This window comes from Haemorhous mexicanus, chromosome 2 (genome assembly GCF_027477595.1).
Source record: "Haemorhous mexicanus isolate bHaeMex1 chromosome 2, bHaeMex1.pri, whole genome shotgun sequence".
NCBI lineage: Eukaryota > Metazoa > Chordata > Aves > Passeriformes > Fringillidae > Haemorhous > Haemorhous mexicanus.
Genome location: NC_082342.1, coordinates 61,904,897 through 61,929,768, shown reverse-complemented (window position 1 = coordinate 61,929,768; position 24,872 = coordinate 61,904,897). Strand labels below are relative to the sequence as shown.

Here is a 24,872-nt window from a genome sequence, read left to right as displayed (position 1 = left end):
GAGGTTCCTAGATGTATTTTAGGTATGCAGTAAGATGGAAGAACTAATACATGGTAGTTTTAGAACTGATTTCATATAATAAATGCTCATATTTAAAGCAACATGGAAGGGAGTAGGCAAGGACCAGAGCAGGAACTGTGTTCGTCTTCCCCATGCAGTGCCTAGTCCAGAGAGCTCCTATTTTGAGACAAGGGTTTATTCCACAGGTAGTAAACTGTCATAAAGCCTCTCTGTAAATGCAAGAAAACTTTACCTGCCTGAGGCCAGGCTCTGTAAACAGTAGTGCAAGAGACATCCAGGAATCCACAAAAGGCATCAAGCACCAAAGGAGTCTGTTAACTGTCACTGGAGACATTTAATCAAATGTTAGCTAATCCATGCATTTGATTGTATTTAAAATGAGCTCTGAGAGTTCCTGAAGTTGGAGGAACTTTTCTATTAGCAACATATTCCCTGTGTGTCTAAATACCTGTCCAGGGAAATTCAGACCCCTGGGATGAAGCCATTAGATTTGCCATGGATAAATTTTTTTGGGGATCTGTAAGAGAGAGCATGATTAGTTTGTTCAGGGGTTGGAGGGCTGCTCCAGGTGGTAAGCTGTGCACTGGTGATTAGCTCAGGCATTGCAGAGCATCCATCTCCAAAGTGGCATAAGAATGTCAGTAGTCCCTTGCTGTTCTGCCCTGCTCAGGACCACTGTGCTCAGCTGTGTCATTTGTGAACGCTGAAGGACCCATAAGGTGATTCTCCAGGGAACATGTAATGAAAAACCAACAGCCCTGTAGTGATATCAACAGATGTAGTCCATCTTCTCTTCGGGAGCTTACACTTTCACTGAAGTCTTTCTGGTTTAACAGGCAATGAATTCATAAAAAATCAGAAGGCTGGACAGCTCTGTGGTATATAGGGGCACCCCTATATCCAGTGCAAAGCTATGGACACCTCAGTATGCCAGACATCTAAATTATTGCAGAGATCTGAAAATTGCAGATCTCAATTTAGGCTGATTTGCTTTTTGCTTCTGAAGTGCCACCTAGACTGTAACAAATTTTGCTGACAGATGTATATCCATGTGATTTCCTGAGCTTATCTGACAATTTGTTGCTAAAAGCTTTTTATGTTCTCCCCGCTGTATTTCTCCGGTCTCTCTCTGCACTTCTGGCTCTGGCCCTTGCTGTTTACTTCTGTGAACAGATTCAGGCCAACAGCTTAGCACAAACCCTACCTGGCAAATGTGGGTTGGTTGTCTACTGATTACAGATGGATAGACAATGCAAAGACAGCGATGGCTAATCAAGGATTTGATGAGCAGCCCACACATAGGTGTGTCAGGCTATTTTTTACATGGCCTTCCATTCAAGGAAGTATGTTTTTTCTAGAAGAAATTGTGATCCTTCTGGGTTTCCTATGACCATGCCTGGCTCTCCCTACCAGGTTTCACAGGTAGCCTCTCACAATCCTGGCCATCTCAGGCTGGGGGGCAGGGGCATTGTGGAACTGGCTGCAACAAATAACTGGTCAGAGGAAAGTTGTTGCTGCATTTGGCTCTTGATATTAGGCACCCTCTCATGAGCGTTGACCATGTTGACAGAAGCCCTGAGGAGCGAGGGCCACAGTGGGCAGTGGCTGTGCTGGTTTGACCAGGTGCGTGGCCTACCATGATATAAATTGGCTGCAGAGATCCTCCAAAAAACATAAGCTACTTCTGCCTCTGGTGACCACCTCTTTTCTTCTCTTGTCTCCTCCTACTCACTGAGGGCTTGTAATCTTGCTCTAATAACAGGAAACTCACATCTCACATCTGTGTCAAGTGCCAAGCGTGGCACCCTGCTGTCTAAGTGTTGGGTAGGTGTGTGCTCCTTGAATTTGCTTTCAGGAAGACCTAAGGCCCAAGCAGCCCTGGATACAATGGCACAATACAAATGTTTGTCAGTGCCACAGCAGGACAAATCTGGATGTGCAGACCTGTGGTTTTTAAGTGTCTGCAGTGGCAAAGCCTCTGCTTTGCAGTGGTGTTTCATGTTCTTTTATTTTTTTAAACTGCCTCCCTCTTGGGTAAATGCTCTGAGCTCCAGTTTTGGATGTAAGTCCTCTGATGTAGATGTGCAGCTAGTAGAGCTGGGCAGTATGGAGTGAGCAATTCTGAAAGCCTGTTATTTATGAAACAAGAGTTGAAAATAGAAAATGGGCATATGGAAGAAGTTGCTGTCACAGATCCTCCCTCTGGCTAGGAGAATTAGAGCATGGTTTACTTAACTTCCATTTCTGACGAAAGCAGGATTCTGCTATGGCTTGTCACAAAAATTATTTGAAGCTGAGAAAAATGGGGAAAATACCCAGGGCTCAATAATTATTCCTGAAATGAAGCGCAGTTGCCTCACTCAGAGGAAAGGGCTGGATGCAGTACATGGTCACTGGCTGTAACACTGATTCTTTTTTTCCCATCTACACAATCCCCTGTGCACTGGTAACAGGAGGGGCTCCAATGGACTCAAACACTGTTCCATGCAAATCCCTGTGCCTTAAAGGGGCGTGAGTGACTGGCTAACCAAAGCTCCAGGGTTGCTGCTTTTGTTCCACATTGGTATGGGGACTGACTCAGGGGGGTCCTGGGCTATGACTGCCACTACTGCAACACAAATAATTGAAGAGCTCCTCTCCTGCTCTAACCTCTGCAGCCACACACCTTCAGCAAACAAGCACTCTTGGCTCCTCCCTTTGCCTCCTACTGACTTTCAGCCTACAACAGAGCATGGGAGGGAGAGTAAGGCTTGATTTTTTCAGCCTGTTTTGGTAGCTTGCTTCAGTGGGATGGTTGGGAACAATACCCAGCACCCCCTGCAATTCCTAACTTCCCCTATTCTTGTGGTTACATAAGTTTCCTTGAGATTGGTGCAATATACCATGGAAAACTCAAAATATTGGTTTAATAACACAAGGACAAGTGGTTACAACAAAATGGAAACCCATGTTCATTTTTAAAAACAAACCAAAAACCACCACAAAACCCAGAAGGTATTCAGTGTTCCCAGGAAAATCTAATTTGAGTTCTTTGGCAAGAAGAGTTTTTATACCTTTAGATGTGATCAGTATCTTTTTGGCTAGGTATTTTGGCCACAAGTATTTTTTGTTATCATTGTAGTTATTAATTGCATCTATTTAGAATCTCTATTTCCTGGCAAGATTTAAGGCTTGGGAAACACAGAGTCCACTAACAGTGTTGGATAGGAAGTAACAGATGACTGAGACAAGCAGACCCTGTGTGCGTGAGTGTGTGAAATACAACAGAAAAAATACAAAATGTGTGATTTTTAGTCACAGCAAATAGCACTGATGTGAAATATATCTACCAGAAAAATTTGCTACCTTTTATTTTCCTAATGGAGGAGACAAATTAGGAGAGATGACCTATTGTTTTATTACATAAGACTTCCCTTATATATTTGCTTCACAAGGCTTTAAATTTGCTTCCAATGTGGTTTGTGTGTCAGATATTTTTCATAAAGGCCTCTCAAGCCTTAAATTCCCTTTTTTTTTTTCTTGTATGTAATCACTCACTGTTGAGAGAACATTCCTTCTCCCTTGGACAAAATTGCCTTTTTTTTCTAAAGTAGCACAGTATCCAGCAATCTTAACTCCTCAATTTATCAACAATTCAGAGCCAAACTAGGTGGAAAACAACAACTGTTTTTCATTTGTATTTGAAATAATACAAGTTTCTTGATGGAGTGGTAGTCATAAAAGGTTTTGAAGCAAAACTGACAGAAAAGTAAAGAATTCAGCATCTCCAGTTCCTGATCCTTATGTATGGTATGGTGGCAGCAACATCAGGTAGAGGTAGAGAAAGTGGCTGGCCCTGAGCTTGAGCCCACAGCCCAACACAGGAGATAAATTTCTTGCCTAGCTTTCGTAAGTATGCTTTTTCCTTTATTTTTCCCCTCCCCCACCTTACCCTTCAAAATGGCTATTTACTGCTACTGGACCTTTTTGGATGAGGGAGGACTTAATGGAAGAAGAGCAAACCCTTTCCTCCACTCAGCCTTGTGCAGAGTCTCGTGTTCAGCCTCCTCTTACAAAGGATATGTGCACAGCCTTGTTTTCCTGATAACAGAGCCAGAATGGAGCCAATTTCTTCACTTCTAATTGCCACACAGCACTCCAAATGCCAGGCTCTCTCCCCCTCCTGGCTTACTGCCGTGGTCCCTTTGCTTACATTTTCTTGGCTTTTTGTCCACTTCTCTCTGCTTGTTGTCTGGTGGCTCCTTTGCACTGCAGGAAAAAGACTACAGACTTCTTATGTCTTATTTACTCACTACCATCCCTCTCCTTACCTGAGCTTCTCTCCCTTTCCCATGCAGTGCTCAGCCAAAGTCCCTTGACCCAGAACATTCAAAGTCTTGAGTGGTTTTGCAATTCTCTTTACTGTGGACAGATGCTCAACATTTAACTCTATATGCCAGTGATGCCAATATAGGTTACAAATCTACTTTATCAGTTTAAATTACTTTTAATCCAGCTACAACAATAGTGATTAAATCCAAACTGCCACAAATATGCTTCAGCATCATTAATTTATTTAAAGACATCCATTCAAAACTCCAAGAGATTCTGCCTCTACTTACTGAAAGACAGAGACACAGACTGTATTGTGTTCACATTCAGGAGGTTAATTTGAAAAGCAGAAAATCTAGAAGGATAGTGGGCCAGAGAAAGTGAGTTTAGGTTTTGGCAGAATTCAGCAGGAAGGTGTATGGTTTGCTCACAAGGCCACAGCTGTGAATGCCTGTGAGCAGGTCCATGAGTTTGCATCCACTGTGCAACAGTCAAGGGCAGAGAGAAAACCAAAAGGAAATGCATCAGTCTGTCAAAACTCCAGGTTCCAGTTCAAGGTCTACAGAACATGTTGAGAGAAGAGGAATTAAAGTCCTGTGAAAGACCTCTGGCAAAAGATTTTTTATTTGACAATCTTTCAAGATTAATATATTGCTGTAAGTCACTCACTCTTCCCACTGATGGTGTGGATTGAGCTACAGGTCATAGGCTTTTATTTAGCCCAGCTGGCAGCCAAAGTAGCAAAACACCTTGGATGGTAGTTAGGCAGCCTATGTAAAATGCATGGCTCATCTCTGGCTCGTCTCTGACAAGGTTTAATTAAGCAGCTCTCCTCATTACAGAACAAGTTTAGCAATCAACTCACACAGGCAATTCACTTGCAGCGTGAAGGATAAAATAGGCTGGAGTGTCAACCACTGCCTCCTTCAAATGAGCATCCTGAGGGCAGGGTTGTGATGTGCTGCACAGGGAGACAGGTTATGCTGGTGATGTTTGATCTATTCCTGCTCTGCAGCCCAAGGAGTTGGGTTTCCCTGTGTGTCAGTCTGGCTGGCACCTGTGCTTTTTCATCCTCTGGCAGTTTTCGTTTTTCTGTTTGACAGCTGTCTTCATTTTGGGTTCCCCCGCTTCCTTCAACTAGAAGTTTGGCAATGATGGGCTGTCGTTTGTCATTCACAGGTTTTAAATTATCCATTTTAACAAGTTGGTATTGTTACTTATGTAAAGAATTGTTATTTTCACAGACTAATAAATATTAAAAGACTTGTGGAAATTAAATATTCAAAACTCCAGGCTCCTTCCATGGGCAGGGATATGGCACTCTGGCTTTTGTCTAATATCAATACCAATGAGAAGACAGGTGTAGGTTTCACAACATGTTTGTTTTAACTGTGGGAATATGGTATTACTCAACAAAATTGATATTTTGGGTTATTCTTGATCTTTGAAGTGGTGAAAAGAAATGATTCATTAGGCAAAAACTTTTCAACCATTTCAGATTTGCAAATTCCCCCTTCTGCAGTTCCAGTTTCTGTGTATGTGCATATGGTGCTGCACCTGTACTGTGAATTGTAACCAGTTTCCAATTAATTTCTCATTCTGTTTTGGGGTTTTTTTTCTGTTTTACATGACTGCCTCAGAAGTTGTTCATGGATCTGTGGGCATCTCTGGGCCACGCTAGCATCAATGCCTTTTTAAACCCATTCTGGGAGTCTCTTCGGTGTAGCAACTCAATGTGTTGTGTCACAAATTATTCCATGCTTTGTTTAGAAAACTAGTGCTTCATGAGCCTGGCACCTTGACTATATCAAAGTGCCTGTTTTAAAAGCCTTTCCCTGAAGCGTGTTTCCAGGCAGGATTTGTTGATTTAAATAGCTGTGTGGCTCACAAGTTTGTGAGGTTAAAAATGCAGTAGGAAACCACTGTAAACATCGCGTCACCAGCTGAGGAGGATCTGGAGACACTGTGTCGAATGGGCAAGAAGAAATTCACTTTAAATATGGCTTGGACAGCTGCCTAGAAAATGAGAGGGATTCAGTAGCTGAGGTTTACATTAGGAGCTGTGTTGGATGTTTCTCCCCATAAGCATGAGCAGCCAGGCGTGTCAGCCTGCAGAGTTTCAGGGCACTGCACTTAAAAGTGACTTCTTCCTTTTGCCAGATGTGGGCTCTTCCTGTTGGCATCTGTGGCAAAAGTGCAGCCAGTTCAGCTGGAGCATGCTGGGGCCTTTCAAGAATATTTATGGATATGCACGGCTACACAGTCCATGACATAGAACCAATAAGCACAAAGTGAATCTTTGTTTCCTCTTGTATAAGCTAATGGTTTATGTGGAAAACTGAAATTCACCAGCTGTCTCAGTTGTATTCAGCAGAATCTAGGCTGCTTAGGAGAAAACATGAGTATTTACTGAAAGAAATGTTAAGATATTAGTCTGTGGAGCAGTAAACACAACTAAGTAGTTTTAAGCCCAGGTTGTCTTAAGGAAAGAAGATTGCTCAAACACATGGCTGTAAAGAAGGGAAGTTTATATAATAATTTCTTCAGCATGCCCAGAAATTATTCTGAAAATAGTGATTTTGAGTGCAAGATAATAATTTAAAGAAAATGCCAGGGATAAATTCTTATATCACTACAGGGAAGCAGTTGGTTTTATCCCTTAACTATACTCTCCTTTTATCAGCTCCCTGAGCTGAGCCCATTCAACTCAATTCAACAAAAAATTACTCCCTTTCTTTCTCTATTAGTTTTCCGCTGTTCAAAAGTGTTGAATTGGCTCAGCAGCAGATGAGAAAAGACATGCAGAAGGTCTAGGCCAGGAGCACAAGAAGAGAGAAGGAGGCAGGTCATTCCCCTTTTCTGGCAGTAAGGCCCCAAGCAATGCCAGGGTTCTCCTACAGCTTCGTCCTCCTTTGTGCGCTATATTTGTGACCGCAGCCCCCATCCCAAAAGGCAGTGAGATTGCTTGACCATCTTTATGAGAAACCACAGGAAGGGCGCAGGAGGACTTTCACCCTTCGGTTATTTAGCCTGTACTCCTCAGCAAATGGACAGGTTCAAGCCTAACCTCAAGCACCTTTTGCTCCTAAGCCAGGTTGTGCTATAGACCAAGCACCAGCGCTCGCTGGGGATATGTGGTACAGGTAGGGTTGATCTTATGTGATTGAGCAAAAGAGATTTGACATCAGCTGCAGGGCCAGGTCCTTGTCTTTTAGGGCTGTGAGCTGTGCCTAGTCACGTCCTCGACAGTTCCTCCTTCTGCCTTGCATCCATTGTCTCTCATCCTGCTCGTGCTATTGACGTCATGCCCTCGTATCTCCTTGTCCCCTACTTTTTAACCTTGCTTTCCCTCTGTGTCACTGTGGTCTTTAAAAAGGATTGTTTGTAGACACTTTTATTAGCAGAAAGAAAAACAGAGGAAGACCACAGAGAGGAGGAAGCCACAGAATAAACAACAATTGAACTTAGTAATGAGAACTTCTTTTGATTCACTGCAAAAATAAATAAATGCCTCCATATCAGCCCGTAAGGAGAGGTGGACAAATCTGTTTTATTGTCTAGAACATTGTTTTTCTAACTTTGTATCTTGCAGGAGCAATGTCAGCAGGTCTGAAAATGTCAAAAAGTTTCAGAGATGTTTTTTCTTACCTCTCCCTGACTCTTCTAATTCTAAATATTTTCATCAGCACACAAACATAATCATAACTCCTGACGCATTCTCATGGAATAGCGCCTGATGTCTGTTTTCAGTATTTCTGGCCATAACTAAACATGACAGTCTTCCCCAATGAGTATTTAACAGAACTGGTATTTTAGCTGCTCAGACAGCTTACATTTAAAATGAGCAAGAGACAGCACAAGAGCAACACTCTGTAGCTTTGGCATGTGTAAACATCAGGTTTATCTGACTTCAGGACAAGTGCCAGAATCCTCCTCCTAAGAACAAGGAAAGTACTCCACTGGAGAACACCCTGGCTGATGCACCTGGGGCTGTGACTCTCTCTGCCTGAGCATTCCCTGCATGTCCCATGCCACCTGCTCTTCTCCTCGGCTCATCCTCTGGAATTAATGGGCCCAGCTGCCCCCACGGCCGCGCCCGCAGTTCACCGATGTACGGAGCAGGGCAATAACCACGAGCAGATGCCAGCCCAATGCCATGGGGATGGGGAAGGAAGGGGATCCCGGGGGTGTTCGAGCAGCTCTGCTGTTTCGTGCACAGCCACGGGATCTCGGCAAGCGAGCTGCTGCCTTCCCGTCGTGCCGGGTGCCCCGTCCTGCTGGCAGTCACGGGGCTGGGTAAGGCTGACCCAGTCCTGCGCTCCCGCGGCAGTCCCTCCTTACAGCCGGCTCTGACTCCCGCCGTATCCTCCCTCCGCAGCGCACAGCCGCTGCCGGACTTAGCGCAGCGCGATCCTCCCGAGGGAGCCGCACTCCCGGTGGCGACCGGGCGGCCACGGGCGACACTTCCCGCTGGCCGTGGCGTTGCTGGCGGGACAGCGGCGCCGGGACAGCCGGCCGGGCGCACCTGCACCGCCCGGGGGCCGCCCCCGCCGCCGCCCCGCCCCGGCCCAGCCCGGCCCGCTATAAGAGGGGCAGCGGCGGGGCCGGGCGCTCACGCTGGCGGCGGGACGCGGCAGCGGCGCTGGGGCATCTCCGCCCGCCGCCGCAGCCATGAAGCCTCCTGCAGTCCAGCGCCCGGCGGGGCAAGGTGGGAGCGGCGGGCCGAGGGGGCGGCGGGACCCCTTCCTCCCTTCTCTCCCTTCCCCCCTTCCCTTCCCTCCTTGCCCTCCGCCGGTGTGGGGGCGCGGGGTCGGGCGGCGTCAGGGTCGGTCCGGTCCGGTCCTGACGCCTCTGCCGCCGCTCGGCAGCGCCGCGGGAGGACGGCGAGGGACTGGCGGAGGCGCTGGGCGAGTTCGACGCGGTGCTGGCGGAGTTCTCCTGCCCTGCCGGCCGGCGCCGCTTCTTCTACGGCGAGCACCTGGAGCGCATGAAGCGGCGGAGCAGCGCCAGCGTCAGCGACGGCAGCGGCCTCAGCGATTCCGAAAGTGAGTGTCCGTCGGTCCGTCCGTGCCGGCCCCGGGGGCGGGGGCGGCCGGGAAGCGACGCTCCAGAGCGGGTGCTAAACCAGCGCTTCGCCCTCTTTGAGGGGGTCAGGGACGCGGCTGTTTCTATAAAAGCAGCTCCTTCTCGGTCACGTTCTGGCTTGGAAGTGCAGGGATGCATAGTCTGGCCCCGCTGGTTTTACTCGCTGGTGTTGAACGGAGGGGAGAGTTGCTGGACTGGAGCCTGAAGGGCTGTCTCTGGGAGAAGGTCGGGCTGAGGGACACCGGGACGTCCCGGCATCTGCAGTGAAAAGATGTCCCTTAGGTTCGCAGGGACTGCCCGCTGTGTCTCGGTAACCAGCATCATCCGGACAGAGCCAGCGAGCCAAAATGTGCTTTCCACAGCAAGTGGAAACTCACCCAGGTTTCCCGTTATAAGAATGGTCATCCATCCATCCATCCATCCATCCATCCATCCATCCATCCATCCATCCATCCCCCTGGATGGACGACAATGTTATCACTCTTTCAGAGGTGCTGATTTTAAGCTACCTTGTGCCCAAGATGTATGTGAATGGGGTGTGCAGAACATGGAACAGGAAGGGTAGAAAGCTGCTTGGAGCAAGAAAATGTAGAATTGGAAGTAAATTTTTTTCTAGTTAACTTGGAAGAAAGTTCAAGCCCTCTTACTGGCTTTACTAATCAGGGAGAGAAAACATATTTCCTCTTCCAGATAGTGAGGCTGGAAACTGCTGTTCTTTTTGAGAACAGTAGGTAACTTTCTCAGAAATAAGTCCTGTTAAATGCAAAATATAACCAGTTTTGTTGATTTGGGTTTTGTGTTTGGTTTGACTTTTTTTTTTTTTTTTTTGATAGGTTCTGAATTAAATGGGAAGCTTGATGAAATTTACTTGTTTTGCAGCTATTTATAATAAGACTGCTCCTCTAATCTCTGTTCTGCCTCTTTATCAGTTCAGGGACTCAAGGTGCCATTCTGTTGATTTAGTGCTTAAACACTAATGCTATCTCCCTAGTACTTGAGCTGTGAGAGCAGAGAGTCTCCAGATTATCAGAGCCCTTTATTTCATCATCATGCATGTAATTCATTTTGTTGACAGGTATTGTTTTACCTGCCCTGAACTTGGATACCTTGCTTAGCACTGCCTTTGGGTTTTTTCTGTGGAAGTACATGAATCAAGATGCTATTTTTTTGTTTCATAATGTAGTGAGTGTAGAACTCCTTAGAATCTCTCTACCTCCAAGGAGGATTTTGAACTGTGTGCCCAATTTAGACAGAACATTTTTCTTTCGTATGGCTCAGGGTGTGTAAGGTGAAATCTGCCTTTACTGAGACAAACTGGCTGCCCTAGTGCTTGTATTTCTTGTGCAGTCTTCATAGTTGTGATATGTTAACCTCTCACATGGACTTACTGTGTTTCACAATTGAGACACTTGTAATGACAGAGCAAAATAATCTACTGTTGAGAAAATTATAAAAAACCCCAACCCAGTATCTAGAATTTCTGATATGGAGAAATGCTAAGTAACTACAGATCTTTTGTAGTTCAAAAACCTTAATTCTTGAAAACTGCCTAAAATTGCTCTGCTAGAATTTACAAGAAGGATCTTTGGAGGAAGATGGCAGTGCTCTCTGGCAGGGCAGAAGTCCTGGTGAGAAAACAGCATGCTCATGTAAACAGGCAGATCAGATCTTCAGGAAGAGCTGGAAAATAAAAATCTGTGTGGCAAATCCACGTGGATTTAGGCTGAAGACAGTGGTGGGGTTAGTAGGATAGACAGGGTTTGATGCTCTACAAGAAGTCCTCAAAGATCTTGTATGAGGAACTCAAGTTTTCAATTCCTGTCCCATGCCTGAGTTGCTGCCTTGGTGGTGCAATTTGTGAAAGGTGGCTCTGGAGAGGTTGAAATCACTGCCTTCTGACACTGGCATGTGAGGGACCAGGAGGGTGCACCAGAGTTTGGGGATATGTTTAAGGGAGAGGAAACAAAACCAGCTAGCTCTGCTCATGGCTCAGGAAAGGCCTGGTGAAACCCTTCTTCCTAAAGGAGTCACTCAGTACAGTCAACTTTTTATTTTGAGGTTATGGTAGGATTGGAGAGGAATTGTGGATTTATGAAGAGCTCCTTTTATAAAACAGGCTCTAGTGTCTGATGTAATCTAGCTACACTCCCTACATCTATTTTAGGAATAAATGCAGGGAGTTGCCTACTTACCCAGGTTCTTTCAGTTCAAACTCAAGTATTTCTTGAGTTTATTTTCCCTTTGATTTCTGTAATTCAGTGTTAGCCAGTATAGTGCTAACTTCATGACCTTGCCCTTACTGTGATAAGGGTTAGGTTAAAATGCCACTGCAGAATCAAGGGGTAACTGGGCTGAAAGAGTAAGTTCTGACAACATGAATCTTTAAAAACCATATTACCTGCAGGTAGCTTGAATGATCATCTTGTTAATGAAGATTCTTTACATCTTTGCAAAATCTTGTTATCCAGTGCCAAGACTATTTCAAGCACACTTTATCATGTGTGTATAGAACAGATCAGACTATTGTGTTTTAGTGCTATCTGTTGTTTGCTGTTTGATCTAATCCTCCTAACTGAGGTGGTGTGGCTGAAGATATGTACCTTTTGGCCACTCCTGCAGTGATGTCTTTCCATTCAGGGATGGAACTGGAAGGGAAGGAAACATTTTAAACTGTTGCAACTGTTTTTTTCAGTGCCCCTGAATCAGCCTTAAATTCAGTTTCGTGAGAAGCCTTGAACAGATGTCAAGTGGTTGTACTTGAACAATATTGTTTAGCAGGGTAAGGGAAGCCTTTCCTCTCCTGGGGTTTCTGCCATGGGCATGAGCCCATTTAATTGAACAGAAAAGTTTACAGAAGATCTTTGTCAATGCAGTTAATCTTGAAAATATTCTCTTATCCTTAAAATCTCCCGAGGGAGCTACCTCCAAAAATACTGCTTTAATTTCTTATATTACATATTTCTGGCTCTTTGGAAAAAATGGGATTTTGAAGGCTCTGTATGAAAAATGGGTGCAATAGTACTTTGTTCTCCCACATCTTGTCCTGTCATTTGACTAAATGATCTTTGGACAAGGTCTGGCTTGGCTGTGGCTGAGCCTTGTAGGGAGCACAGTGGACTCTAGACCCTGCAGTAGCTGGGAGGCTCTGAGGGCAGAAGTGTGTGATGATCTCGGCCCACGAGTATTACATTAACCACCACAGCTGAGTGGGTCAGAGCTGGAAATCATGATGCAATGCTGAGTTACTCCAGCATTCCAGAGCTTCTGGACTGTCAGTGAGCACCAGTTATGTTTCAAGTTGATGTATTCAAACGAATTGGAGCCCAGCAGCTTCGTTCTTTAGGTTATTAATCATGCTGGAGCTTCTAAGCTGAGGAATACTTTATAACTCTTTGCTAGTCACAGCATATCTTGGCTGTGATAAAGGAGGGTTTGTGCTAGAGAGTGCTGTGCTGGCAGAAGCCTCTTGTATAGCTGCAGCTGTATTAATGAACTTAGAGATAGCATTGTCTTCTTGTGTCAGAATAAGCTTGCAAAGAAGAGTGCAGGCTTGCCTGTGTAAAATGCATGCCCAGTCGGTGCATAGTGCCAGTACAGTTTATGGCAGTGTCAGGACAGCCTTCCAAGTTTAGACTTGGGATAATGAATGGAAGTTGGACTTTGAGAGGTTGAGAAGGGAAGTGCTTTAGAGTTTCTTGGGCCAAAGTTACAATAACACTGAAAAGCTGTATCATAATCTGTTGTCTTGCTCTCAGAAATGTTTGACATTTGTAGCTCCATGTTTTCTTGAGGCAGGTTCAGCTTTCTGCCTCTCTGTTAAGAGCATTGCGAAATAAATTCATCAATTCAATTCTTGTGCTCATACAGCCAGTAGTGTTTCGTTGTAGTTATTTTTCAGGGGTAAATAAATTGTTTCTGAGCAATGCCTCATGGCTTTCAAGCACAAGAAAGAAATCCTGAGTGCATCTAGAACTCTTAATTTTATGATTTTAAAGTCAAGTAGGTGCAGGGGTTGTGCGGGATCTTTTAACACTCAGTGCCTGGTGTAGTGCCAGCCCTTGCGTTTCCATGGATGTGGCTGTGGATGCCTCCAGGTGCTCATGCTCATGCCTAGGCCATCCAAAGATGAAGCATCAGCCCCTCTTAGAACTGCAGCACTCACCCTGAAAAACCTGTTTTACACTGTCAGTCTTGTAATATGTGACCATAAAGAAGGCAAAGAAAAAGGCAACAGAAATGATTGAAGATGTAAAATATTTTCCAAATGCTTAAATAGCCTGGGACTGTCTGGCAAAAAAAGAGATGTTTTGTTCTCACAACAAGACAAGACAGTCTTCTGGAGAATCCTAAGTGACATTAGGAAAGTGACTGCTACCTCACCAGTATGAGGAAGTCAGATTAAATCAGCGTGTTTCAAAGAAATGAGGTGTTATTTCTTTCATGAACCATTAAAGATATTGCCTTAAGGTATTACTGATATTAGAAGTTCACATACTCAAAAACAACTTGATAAATCCCAGCAGGAGGGATGGGGCCATTGAGGGCTGCTCGGGCTGGTGCCACTGGTGTCTCAGGAAAGAGACTGGTACGTGCAATGGGCGAACTTGGTACAGCTCATCCTGCAGCTGTCAGTGTGTGGCTGCACCACTCTGAAGCTCCTCCACAGGCATCTGCCGTGAGTTGGTGTGAGAAACAGGATGTGGAGTAGATGAGCCTTTGGTCTCTGCAGCAAATGCCAGTCTTGTAACGTGAAAAGGAGGTAGATTGGGCCTGTGAGCTTCCTACGGCTTGTCTCAAACAAGAGGACAATAAAATGCTTCAAATGAAAAAAGTGAAGACTTCTGGTGAAAGTGCCTTTTATTAAATAATCTGTGAAATAAAGTTTTTTTACATTACTGATATGCTCAAGGGGAAGAAAAATTGAAAGTTTCAGGTGCATAGCCTTCTCTACAGGTATTTCAGTGTGCTGAGAAATGCAATTTTCATAAGATTTCCTGTTCTTGTCACTTCAGCATACCCATTGCTCTTACTCATTAGAAAGGAAGATTAGTGAAGGGAAGGCTGGAGTTGGAAACTGCTGGAAAGCATGGGGATAGGTAAGCTTTGTATATAATGGGAAAACATGCTTGTACATCTGGATTTCAGGCTTCCTCAATCACTTTTGTGTAGCCATGTGATTTGAAATCCTTTAAATAATGACTCTTAGATGTGTCAATAGAGAAAAGGTGTCATTTTTTGGTCAGTATTGGAACAGGTGTTTGTTAGCTAGGAAAAATCCCCACAAAAATAAACAATGCAGCGAAGTGTAACTGTGATGATAAAAATAAACACTGTCCTTGGGGGCTGAAACATACACATTTTGAAACAGGCTTTTTGTATCATGAATATTTCTTACTTCTGCTGGTGACATTACAATTTCCAGATTTTTTTTCTGATTTTTTTAGCAAGTAGGCTATGTTCTGTTAGGAATTATTTGTGCAGTCTGCTCATTAAATGCTGAGTTACTGCTTCATAATGAATTCAGGATTTGTAGATGCTGGAGTGGACTTGTGAAGGTTTTCTCTGAAAGCTTTATGGATGCGCTTTAACTTTTTCCCCTAAAACTTTCCCCACTGAAAACTGCAGTAAAAATGTTACCAACTCCAGTGCTCTTCAAAATTGTATCTTGAGCCATGGTACTCGAAAGAGCACGATACTAAAGAAACGACACAGCCGAATTTTTCTGTTGTCTGTTTTGAAATGGAAAGTTTGAGGTTTTCCTCCTTCAGTCCATGACTGCTGAGAGCCTTTTAATTGCTCATTTCATGGGGACATTTCTATATTTGCATGGTGTTGCCATGGTTTATTTTGTGGTTTAACCATATACTGGAACAGTAGAGTTAGACTAACTACAGATTACTTAGCCAAAGTAAAATACACCCATATTTATTCCTACCCCCTAATTTTGCAGTGTAGCCTGACTGATGCAAATCGACTCACTGACAAAACTCAGATTTTAAGACCTTTTACATAAAAGCACAGGGGCTGGAATCAATGTACAAAGTGAAAAATAGATAATGAATTACAGACTTGTGGTGGGAGAGAAGGAGCTGGGTGAGGAAGGACAGCAGCAGTGAGATCCCTGGCATCAGCCCCTGGTTTTTGGGTTGCAGAGGATGTTGTATTTGTCTGGCAGTGGAACTCTTCCAAAGGCCATTATTGGAGGTGAATGAGCAAATCTTGGCTTTGGCAGCTGGTGGAGAGCAAAGACTGAAGTGTCCTTTTCCCAGAGCTTTCTGCCCTACAGCCACCCTTTGCCAAAGAGGATATTTTTCTGTGCTGCATGTCATAAGTATTTTTTAACAGTACATTGTTTTCAGCAGTTATGGTGACCTTGCTGGTGGAGTCAGTGCATTCCTCCTTACATCACTAGAATTTCTGATGCCTGGTGGCATGAATAAGCCACAGTCAGTAGCTAAAGCATATTTTTGGTTTAAGAAAGATAAATGTTGATATTTTCCTGAAACTATTACAACCCATCAGAAGATAACATTGTTATGTGAAAACATTTCACCTTTTGAAACTGGAAGAAAAACATTCAGAGATTTAAAGCAACAGTTTTATCATATTTTATCTTTGTCCAGTTGTAAATATTTCTTAGCATAATGTTTGTGGAAGCCAGTATGAAATTACATTTTCTGCTGTCAACCCAGCCTTGCTACCTTTGGTGTCTGGGTGTTAGTATCAGAGAGCTCACATTAAAAGTATATTCAGATTTACAACCATAGTTCTCTGTATTTTTTATTAATTCAATGAGCCATAAAACCTTTAAAATATGAATTAATTTGGAAATTCTTGTTCTCCTTTTTTCAAATAAATAGCCTGAAAAGTGTTTTATCTTTGGTCTGTTCTGTCAGTGTTTCAGTGAATTACAGTCTTGGCTACAGCACTGTTTGTGTCAGCTCTTACAAGTTACTTGGGGTTTTGTCCTGAACAGCTAGAATTTTCCATTCTGTGTTTCTTAGTCACTGGGGTTTGCATCTTGGCTGAAAAAATGTGGCCTTAGTAGGCAGTTGTTCTGTAAACTGATTTCAGAGGGAGTTTGCCATTCCTTTAATAGAGAGTAAATATCAGTTAATGTGCAGGGTTCACATGGTGTAGTACAGCACTGGTGGCACACATCACTGCAGAGCACTACTAGATTTCTTTCATTCTTAGGTTATTTTTAATTTTTTTTTTTTTAGGAGCTACTTTTAAAATGGCTTATCTTTTACCCCCCATTTTTCTATCTAAAATTCTCATTTCTGCATTGTATTCGTGAAGTCTGTCTTGTATTTGAAGTTTCAAGTAGCTTGGTTTTGATCTGCTGAAGTTGAGAGAGAACAGCACTTCTGAAGAGTGGAGATAAAGAAATTGCAGTGAGGGGGTAGTTTGAAGAAGCCATCAAACTCTGTAGCCATGTCTACAAACAAGAAATACCAAGTGGTGGCCGACCAGGTGGCAATAGCCCCAGGTGAGAGATGTCAGTCATGTCATCACTCACATTTGTGTGGTGCTGCGGGCCATGTGTGTTTGCCAGAACTGGATCCCAGATGATGGCAGAGGAAACTGAAAATACAGCCCAGGGGTGGGCCAAAATGCATGGGAAAGAGGAAAGTATTCCAGGTTGAAACTTTTCTCCCAAGACTTTTCAGTGTGTATTGTAACAGAGGTGAGCTTGGGAGCTGGCACAGAACAAACAAGTGAGCTTTTATGGCCGAGGAAAGATCTGAGAGGCTTTGTAGGTGCAGTTGTCTGGTCTGCCTTGTCACTGTGCCTGCATGCTCCTGTGGAAGCTGATCTTGTGCTGGACGGGACAGCAGGGCAGAGGGGATGGCTGGGGACACACTTTTCTTCCCAGGGATGGCTGAACTTGAGGCCCAGGTCTGCAAGAGGATGGTCTCGGTGTCTGGAGACATCCAGATGTTCAGTGGAGGTGCAGATGTGCAGATCTTGGCAAGGCAAGCTGTGGTCCTGCCCCTTTTGCCAATTTATCCAGACACCCTTAATTTAGCTACAGCAGTGCTCTCCTGGCAGGCAGGTGGGACAGGGCCCAAGGAAGTGTGAAAGTGTGACAGTTCTCCCTTCAATGGGCTTGGTGCTGCAGTGCAGCCCCCTCCCAGGCTGCGGCTCCAGGGACAAGGGCTGTGTGCCAGCAGAATTGCTGGCCTCAGTGGCAAGCAGTGGTGGTCACCACCCCGCATGTTAAGACAGACCCTGATGTCCTAGGCACTGTGCCAAGTAAATGGAGACCCTGGCCATGTTTGCATCACAGTGGTGTCTTCTTGTAGAAGCACAGCTTTCAGGTCGCTGGCTTGAAACTGCAGGACCAGCAGTTTTAGAGTCTCTAGCAGGATGTCAGTGCCTCCTTCCAGTGGAGCCATGACTAATACTTGGGGTGCCCCTGCACATAAAGATACTTTTGGATGCTTTTTGAGCTTAAGACCTTCTCTAAAACACAAGAACATCAAAATGGCATCGGGGCCTTTTCTGTTCCTTTCTGGGGCATATAAGTCTTTCTTTGAAAGATCACCTAAAATAAGATTGCAGGATCTTGTGTACCAGTGTTCTGCTTCATGAACTCCAGAGAGTCACAGAATAAAAGAATTAAAAATGCCATACCTAAAGCAGCAGAGTAATGTATGGAGAAAGGGGTGTGCTCGCTTTGGGGACAAAGGACAACACTAAATATTCTTTATTCTAGGGGTTGTCCTTGTCCTGGAGCTCTCTATTCAGGGGTTTTTGGTAACTTTTGAAAAATTTAGGTAACAGAATTTCCCAGAATATTGTGAATTGGGCAGATCCTACCAGATCTAATTTTGCTGATGTGGAATAATTGTAATTTCTGTCTAATTTTTCAAATGATGCTGACTTCAGAGAAAGCTTTCCTTACTGAGGGTGAGGATTGAGCCGAGGCCTGCTTTCTTTTTAACAGTAGGGGTGGAAGCAGCAGCCTTCACACAATAAGGGTTTATTTATTCACTTTTCTGGTTTTGAAGACTTTAAATTTGAGTTCTACAGACTTTGAAGTTTGTATGGGAAAGGCTGCATTTGGGGTTTCAATTATATTGCAAACTTGCAGAAGGTGCCAAATTTACTTTATGATGTTGCTTTTTTACAGGTGCAGATTCCCTCTACAGAAATAGTTTCAGTCTCAGTGATGAAAAGCTCAACTCTTCAACTGCATCTACTCCAAGCTTGCCATCCCCTTCAGTAACTCCTTGTAAAGGTATCTTAAATTTAGCTGTTGGCATTTCTTCCTACTGCTCGATTATATGGGCTTCTTGCTGGGAGCCAGGATTCACATGCTTGCATGGAGGTTTTTTTTTTTTTTTTAACATTTTGATGTTGCTTTTTCTTGATGGGTTTTAGTTGTTGGGTTTTGGGCTTGTTTTTTTTTTTTTTTTAATGACAACAAAACTAAAGACTACTGTTGAACACACTACAGATCCAAGTATTGCTGTCTTGATTAGAAATGGCAAAATAGCATTCTGTATCTGCACTTTGCAGGTGGCCTGGTAAGTCTTTTGGTTTTGAAACACTGTGCTAAAAAAAATTGTAGTTTTCCAGCTGATAAGGATTAATTATTAACTTGTATTACTTCTTTACTGAGGCAACTGAGTGGCTAAAGTGTCCCATTTCTCTGTAAAAATGCTTAGCCTGGAGGCAGGGCTAGAGGGACTCCTCTGAAGCCATCTGCTGCCCTTTAAGTTAACACAATTGCTCAGATCCATATAGAAGTTACACAGTGCTTATACAAGCCACGTATTAGCAACTCCTTCCTCCTTTGAAGCTATGCTGTTGCAAAGAGGCTTCTGTCTTGCCTGATGTGTCTTCCCAGGACAGTGTTTCATTCAGGTTAACTTGGATGAACTCTGGAGAAGGCATATCAATAAGTGAGCACTCATACATTTGTGCTGCATGGTGCATGTTCAATAGCCTTTCACGCTTTCATATCTTTTCCACAGTGACCAGTCACAAAAAAAACCAAGTTAAATGCTTTCTTTTCAATTAGTGGTACACTGGGGAGAAATAATGAGTGACAGTTTCTGTGAATTAGCAAAAAAAAACTCAGTTGAACTGACAAGAAATATTTGGTGAAGAATTACACTAAAGGACAAGATGTTCTTCCTGATGAGAAGACAGAAAGAGTTGGAACTGGCTTGGAAAAGACCACAGGCATGAGATAAAGAAGCCACTTGCAGAATGGAACCAGTGGTGTTGTCAGGAGTGGAAAATTTGGTGGATGTTTGGTTCCACATTTATAGTATATGGACAAGATGAAAGGATCTGGCAGCACAGGAAACCCATGGTACTGACATGATTTTCAAGGGCTGAGATTTGAGTAGGGCTGGGAGCTCATAGGGGTTGATTAGGGCCATGCATGCAGCATCTGAAGAGATGACACAGGAAAGATGGCCACAGTAGCAAAGACATGGATTAGTTGATATCTATCTTTTATTCTTCACTGCCCTTCTTTTTAAGGAGATTACATGAAGTATTGCTTTGTGTTGCTTCTATCAAGTAGAAAACTATAAAAGCTAGAACTTCAGCTCAGTCTCCCACGTCCTCTAAGTGCTTTTGGACATTGCAGCAACTCTACTGAACTTTGCTGATGACAATCCACAGCATCTTTGCTACCCTGAAAATTATTTGGAGGCTAGTGTGTTTCTTCTAGCCAGAGAAGCCATGTCATGTCTAATCAGTGCTGACCCTTGTTTTGCAGCAAAGCTTGGAGACACAAAAGAGCTGGAGGACTTCATTGCTGATCTTGACAGAACACTAGCAAGTAAGTAGGTTTTTATTAGTTGCTTGCATCTCACTTGGAACTTGTTACAAAATGTTGAAAGCCAATGTATAGGGAGAGAGGGAAGGGAAAAATATAAATATTTTATATAATGTCGCTTCCTTTTAGTTTGCTAGTCCTGTGGATCCTTATCTGGGTAAGAAGGTAAAACAGACTAAATTCAGACTTTGCCTAAATGTTCAAGGTGTGCAGTTCATCCTGTGTGACAAAGGCTGAACTCAATGAACCCCTGGTCCCCCCTCTGAGTCTGCTGCAATTCACCCCTCCCTGACAGTGGAGGGATAAATAAACATCAGTTTCTTAAATACTCAAATCTCAGTTTAAAAACTGGTGATCTATTTCCTCATTATAAAGTTAAGTAACTGGAGGAGTATCCTTAGGTGAGGAAAAACCTTTTTGTTCTAGACTTTGCTTTATGAAGGAGTTAAGGAGCAGATATCTTTATCTGTTGACCTAATGTCAAAATCCTATTTGTGCTGAGTTTTTACCAGGAATGGAATTTGGATCACTTTTTCTGCCACTATCTAGAAATTGTATCTTTGAGCTACAGTAATGAATTCTTCATTATGATTTTTCAAGAAAAACAATGAAAAAACAAGCTGCCTGTTGCCAGCCATGTACTCTGCCTATTCCTTTTGCTTCTTCCTCTTCTTTGCTTATGTTGTGGACATACAATTTCTTTTGAAGGTTTTTTAATGTGGAACTTGGCTATAGAGCCCAAACCAACAATTTGTAGGACTAGACCTTACTAGCAGCATAAAGGAAGCCCTCTCAAACTATGAACTGAGAGTTTTGTGTACTCATTAGGTGTTTGCCCTCCCCTGTATTTTTTTAAAACATGGACTTAATTCAAGACAGCTGCCCTTATGAGCTTCCTGCTTCCCTGCTTACTTGTATCTTAATCCTGGTTTCACTTCTCATACTTAAAATACATTTTTTAGTTTCCTGTCTTGTGTCATGGATGTAAGCTTGAACTGACTCCATCTTTACCACTGAAATTTAATTGACCACTCTTCTGAAAGAAATCCAAGTTTTGGAAGGCTTGTGTATCCCAAACTGGCAAATATTTGCATTTGCACAGCCACGTTGCAGCTCTAAAGGGGCTGCCTAAAATTTGTAGGTTTTATTTTTCCCTTGCAGAGTACATCAGAGCATCAGAGGTGAAGGCAGGAACTACCACCTGCTCTAGTGGTTTTGTGCCTTTTTTTTTTTGTTTGTGATTTTTTCTTTTTTTTAATCCCAGCTAGACAGATCTCCAGTGATCTGAGCAGAGTTTCATTTGTGCGGTTTCACTGTACAGTGAGGAAGAAGTCCAACTTCCATCTGGTATTTATCATCACATTTTTGAGGAGTTGTATGTATATGCTTGAGGTTACACAGAACTTTGTACAGAAACCTTTTCAAGCCTAATGCACTTGTTAGAGCAGTACTTGCCTTGTCTTTTTAGCACACCAGCATTTCAGCTTTTGTGTTAACTTAGAAAAAGATATCATTTGGCTTGTCAGGCAGTCTAGCAAGCTGGGCATAGGCAAGTGTCTGATATGTCAACAACATGCAGTCTTATTTAATAGAGAGCTTAGTGATCTTTCTTGTTCTGTATTTTCAGGTATGTGAAATGAATTTTCAGCATTGTGCTTGCATGTGAATGTCCTCTGAAGGATAAGTGACATCAATCAGTGAGAACTGCTGCCCTTGTCTGATAACTTTGCTCAAGATACCCTCTGAACATAACCTTTGTGAACTCCTACAAGTATTTAAGTGGCAACATTGGTTTTGGGGTTTGGGGTTTTTTGGGTGGTTTTTTTGGTTTTTTTTTTTTTTTTACTTTGCAGCAGATGGAATAACTTAAATGTTAGAGCTGTATTTTGCTTTAAAATATAGCTTGAATTTTAATTTAAAGTTGCTTTTATGCAAATATATTTGTAATTTTATATAGTTGAAGACTTTAATGCTTTTCTCCATTATAATATATTTTTGTATGCAAATAAATCCTGAACTGAAATCCAGATGTCTGTAATCTTCCCATGAACATGCAAACTCTGAAATATAAGCACAAATTAAACTCTTACTGAAAACAACATGCTTTAAAATATCTTGATAATGATATATTTCCTGTTAGGCAAAATTTGTTATGCTAGTTGAATGTGGTTGCTTAAATAAGAACTCTGTGCTACGTAAGATTAATACAAGCAGGAAAAGAATAAATTTGGTCAAACTGTTACTTCAGATTTGTGTTAATACAAATGAAATAACACTGACTTAGGTGTTATTGTTCAAATGTCAACAATTTTAACCCTATGTAAAAGCTGATTTTCAACTCTCAGACCATTTGACAGGAAGCCCTGGCTCTTTGGAAGGTCCCATTGGTTTAGAGGTGTGGAGGTCCTGCACCACGGAGACAGTGCTTGTGTCTGGCTGTTTCTGACACCAGGCCCTTGGGTCTGGAACAGTCAACCACTCTGAAAAGACTTCCTGGCCATCACTGTGGTGCTGAAAGAGGGAAGGTGAACCTGTGCTTTTACAAGGAACCTGATTCTTTCCATATGCCTTAGGCACTGGGAATGTCATTATGTGAGCTCTCCTGCAGCTGCTGCAGGCATTTCAGCTGGCCCTGCTGTCTGAGCTGTGCTCCCCTGTCTGCTCAGACCAAGAGGGCTGGGGCTGGCCTGGTTGGAACTCCTGCCTAATTTTGACCTAAGCTGTCTAGTGAGCAGTTGCTTGAATGGTTTAGCTTTTGTGCCCCCTTTGGTGTGTTATCTCTGAGTGTGTCTGGAGTGTGTGTGTACCTGTGACAGAGCTACCTGCTTGGGGGACCTTAAAGGACAGATGGGGACCAGCCTTCTGCAGCTTGGAGAAAACCTACTCTGTATTTCCTTACAGGAACACCATAAGAATGGTGTAGATCCATCTCCCTGGATTTTAGATTTCCTAAAAATTGACCAAAACATCTGGTTTTACTAAACACCATATGATTTTTTTTCCTCCCAGTTGTATTCATTAGTAAGAAAAAAAAATTTCTGAACTGGGCACATTTTTTCAGTCTGAAAGAGCTTGAGGTTGTTGTGTGGGTTCTTTCCTTCTTTCAGGCAGAAGGGCAATGTAAAGTGGAGCAGTGTGTGGTGGAGTGTGTTCCTGAAGAGGAAACTTTCCTTTCTGCATTTCCTCCTGCAGATTCTGTTGGCAAATTGTCCCATAGATTAGAAAAGGGAGTAAAAAGATTTAGGAGGGCAAAGTTTCATGCTTGCAGCAGGTTAACTTTCAGATCTGTGAAGGACATAGTTATGATTCAGGTTTGAGACAGTGGTGTCCTTCTCCTTGCTCTGGGACCTTCCCAGAGGCTCCTGCACCACAGGGGAACCCCCCATTATCAGCAGTGTCAAATTCACTGCTACCCTGCTGTAATCCTACAGGAGCCATTATTCCTTTTTGTGATGGGTGTCTGGCCCTCCTCCCCAATCCCAGATGTGAAGGGATTCCTTTGGCTGGTGTTGGACTTCTGTTAGCTGTAGAGACAGTGTGCCTTTGAGCAGGAGCTGAGGGAAGGGGAACCAGGACAGCAGGGACAAGATTGTGCTTCCCTTTCAAGAAACATCCTTAGCATAAGGCATGCTTTTAAACCTGCTGGAATAGCAGCAGCAGTTCTGGCTGTTTTTCTATATTTTCATGCTAGTTGATAGTGTGAACAAGGGGGTGGCCACTTCAAGTGATCCCGAGGTGGTGGGACACGGACAGCTCTTTGCTCCTCAGCTCCTCAGGTTGGATTGTTTGAGGCGTGAGTTTCCCGCTTCTGCATCTTCAGTTGCTGCTTGATCCTACTGGAAACTCTGTGTCTATAATCAGTATTTCAAGTCAGATGTCTCCCTTTATAGGTTGAAATCTCCCCATGAGTGCAGTGCTTTGGAATGGCAACACTTTGTCCTCACAGACACCCAGTTTTGAAGGTTTCTCCAGTGTAAGTAAAGGGTTTCAGCAAGGCGTGCTCCTCATTTTGCCTAACGTCAGTGGTGATGGAGTTGGGGATTAAGTCACCATCTGTTTGGTTTTTTAATCTTGTTTATGCATGAACAGGTGGAGACTTCTTGCTTATACAGCAGATCTGGAGATCATCAGCTGCAAATCTGGGAGTATCTTCTGTGGAGCTGTTTATCTGAATTCCTGCCAGTTTATGTTCAATTTTCAATGTGTCAGAAGGAAGGCACTAGTGTAGATGTCATTTGACTGGAGGATGCTTATGACTTAAGTTCATCATCTGATTACATATGGCACTGAAAAATGAATTGCTGGAAAAAGTTCTATCATACTTTATCCCCAAGGAACATTGCTGGAAACTGCGCCGTCCCTATGGGCCTGGTTGAATTTTTAGCCCTTGTTTTGACCTCCCTCTTGTTCTGCAATGCTGAATTTGAATTTAGAAGAGTCTCAGCACTGCATGCCAGCACCATGCACCCAGAAACGGAAATGAGCAGCTTAGACTAAGCAGATGTGTTGCCATGGCTTAACCTGTGGAAGGTGAGGTGAAACCATTGCACGTGTGCTCTCTCCCTCCTGCAAATTCAAGGTTAAATGGATTAGTTTAACCCTCCATCACCAAGGCTTGAGCTAATGTGTCTTATCTTGGGTTTGCTGTTGA

At 43.4% G+C, this 24,872-nt stretch overlaps 1 protein-coding gene across 1 annotated transcript; it reads left to right on the top strand.

Annotated features, from left to right (window-relative positions):
- The first annotated feature begins 8,910 nt into the window (after positions 1 to 8,910).
- Positions 8,911 to 22,463, top strand: RGCC (regulator of cell cycle). Its single transcript, XM_059839095.1, has 5 exons — positions 8,911 to 9,040; positions 9,201 to 9,377; positions 18,557 to 18,664; positions 20,162 to 20,224; positions 21,849 to 22,463. The coding sequence occupies exons 1-5, from the start codon at positions 9,004 to 9,006 to the stop codon at positions 21,854 to 21,856; spliced, it is 393 nt and encodes a 130-aa protein (XP_059695078.1). The 5' UTR covers positions 8,911 to 9,003; the 3' UTR covers positions 21,857 to 22,463.
- Positions 22,464 to 24,872: the final 2,409 nt, after the last annotated feature.

Excerpts from the sequence above, each read along its gene's own strand:
- RGCC (XM_059839095.1), top strand. The coding sequence starts at position 9,004 with ATGAAGCCTCCTGCAGTCCAGCGCCCGGCGGGGCAAG. Across the intron at positions 9,378-18,556 it reads CGGCCTCAGCGATTCCGAAA|GTGCAGATTCCCTCTACAGA; the intron begins GTGAGTGTCCGT and ends GCTTTTTTACAG. Across the intron at positions 18,665-20,161 it reads TTCAGTAACTCCTTGTAAAG|CAAAGCTTGGAGACACAAAA; the intron begins GTATCTTAAATT and ends CTTGTTTTGCAG.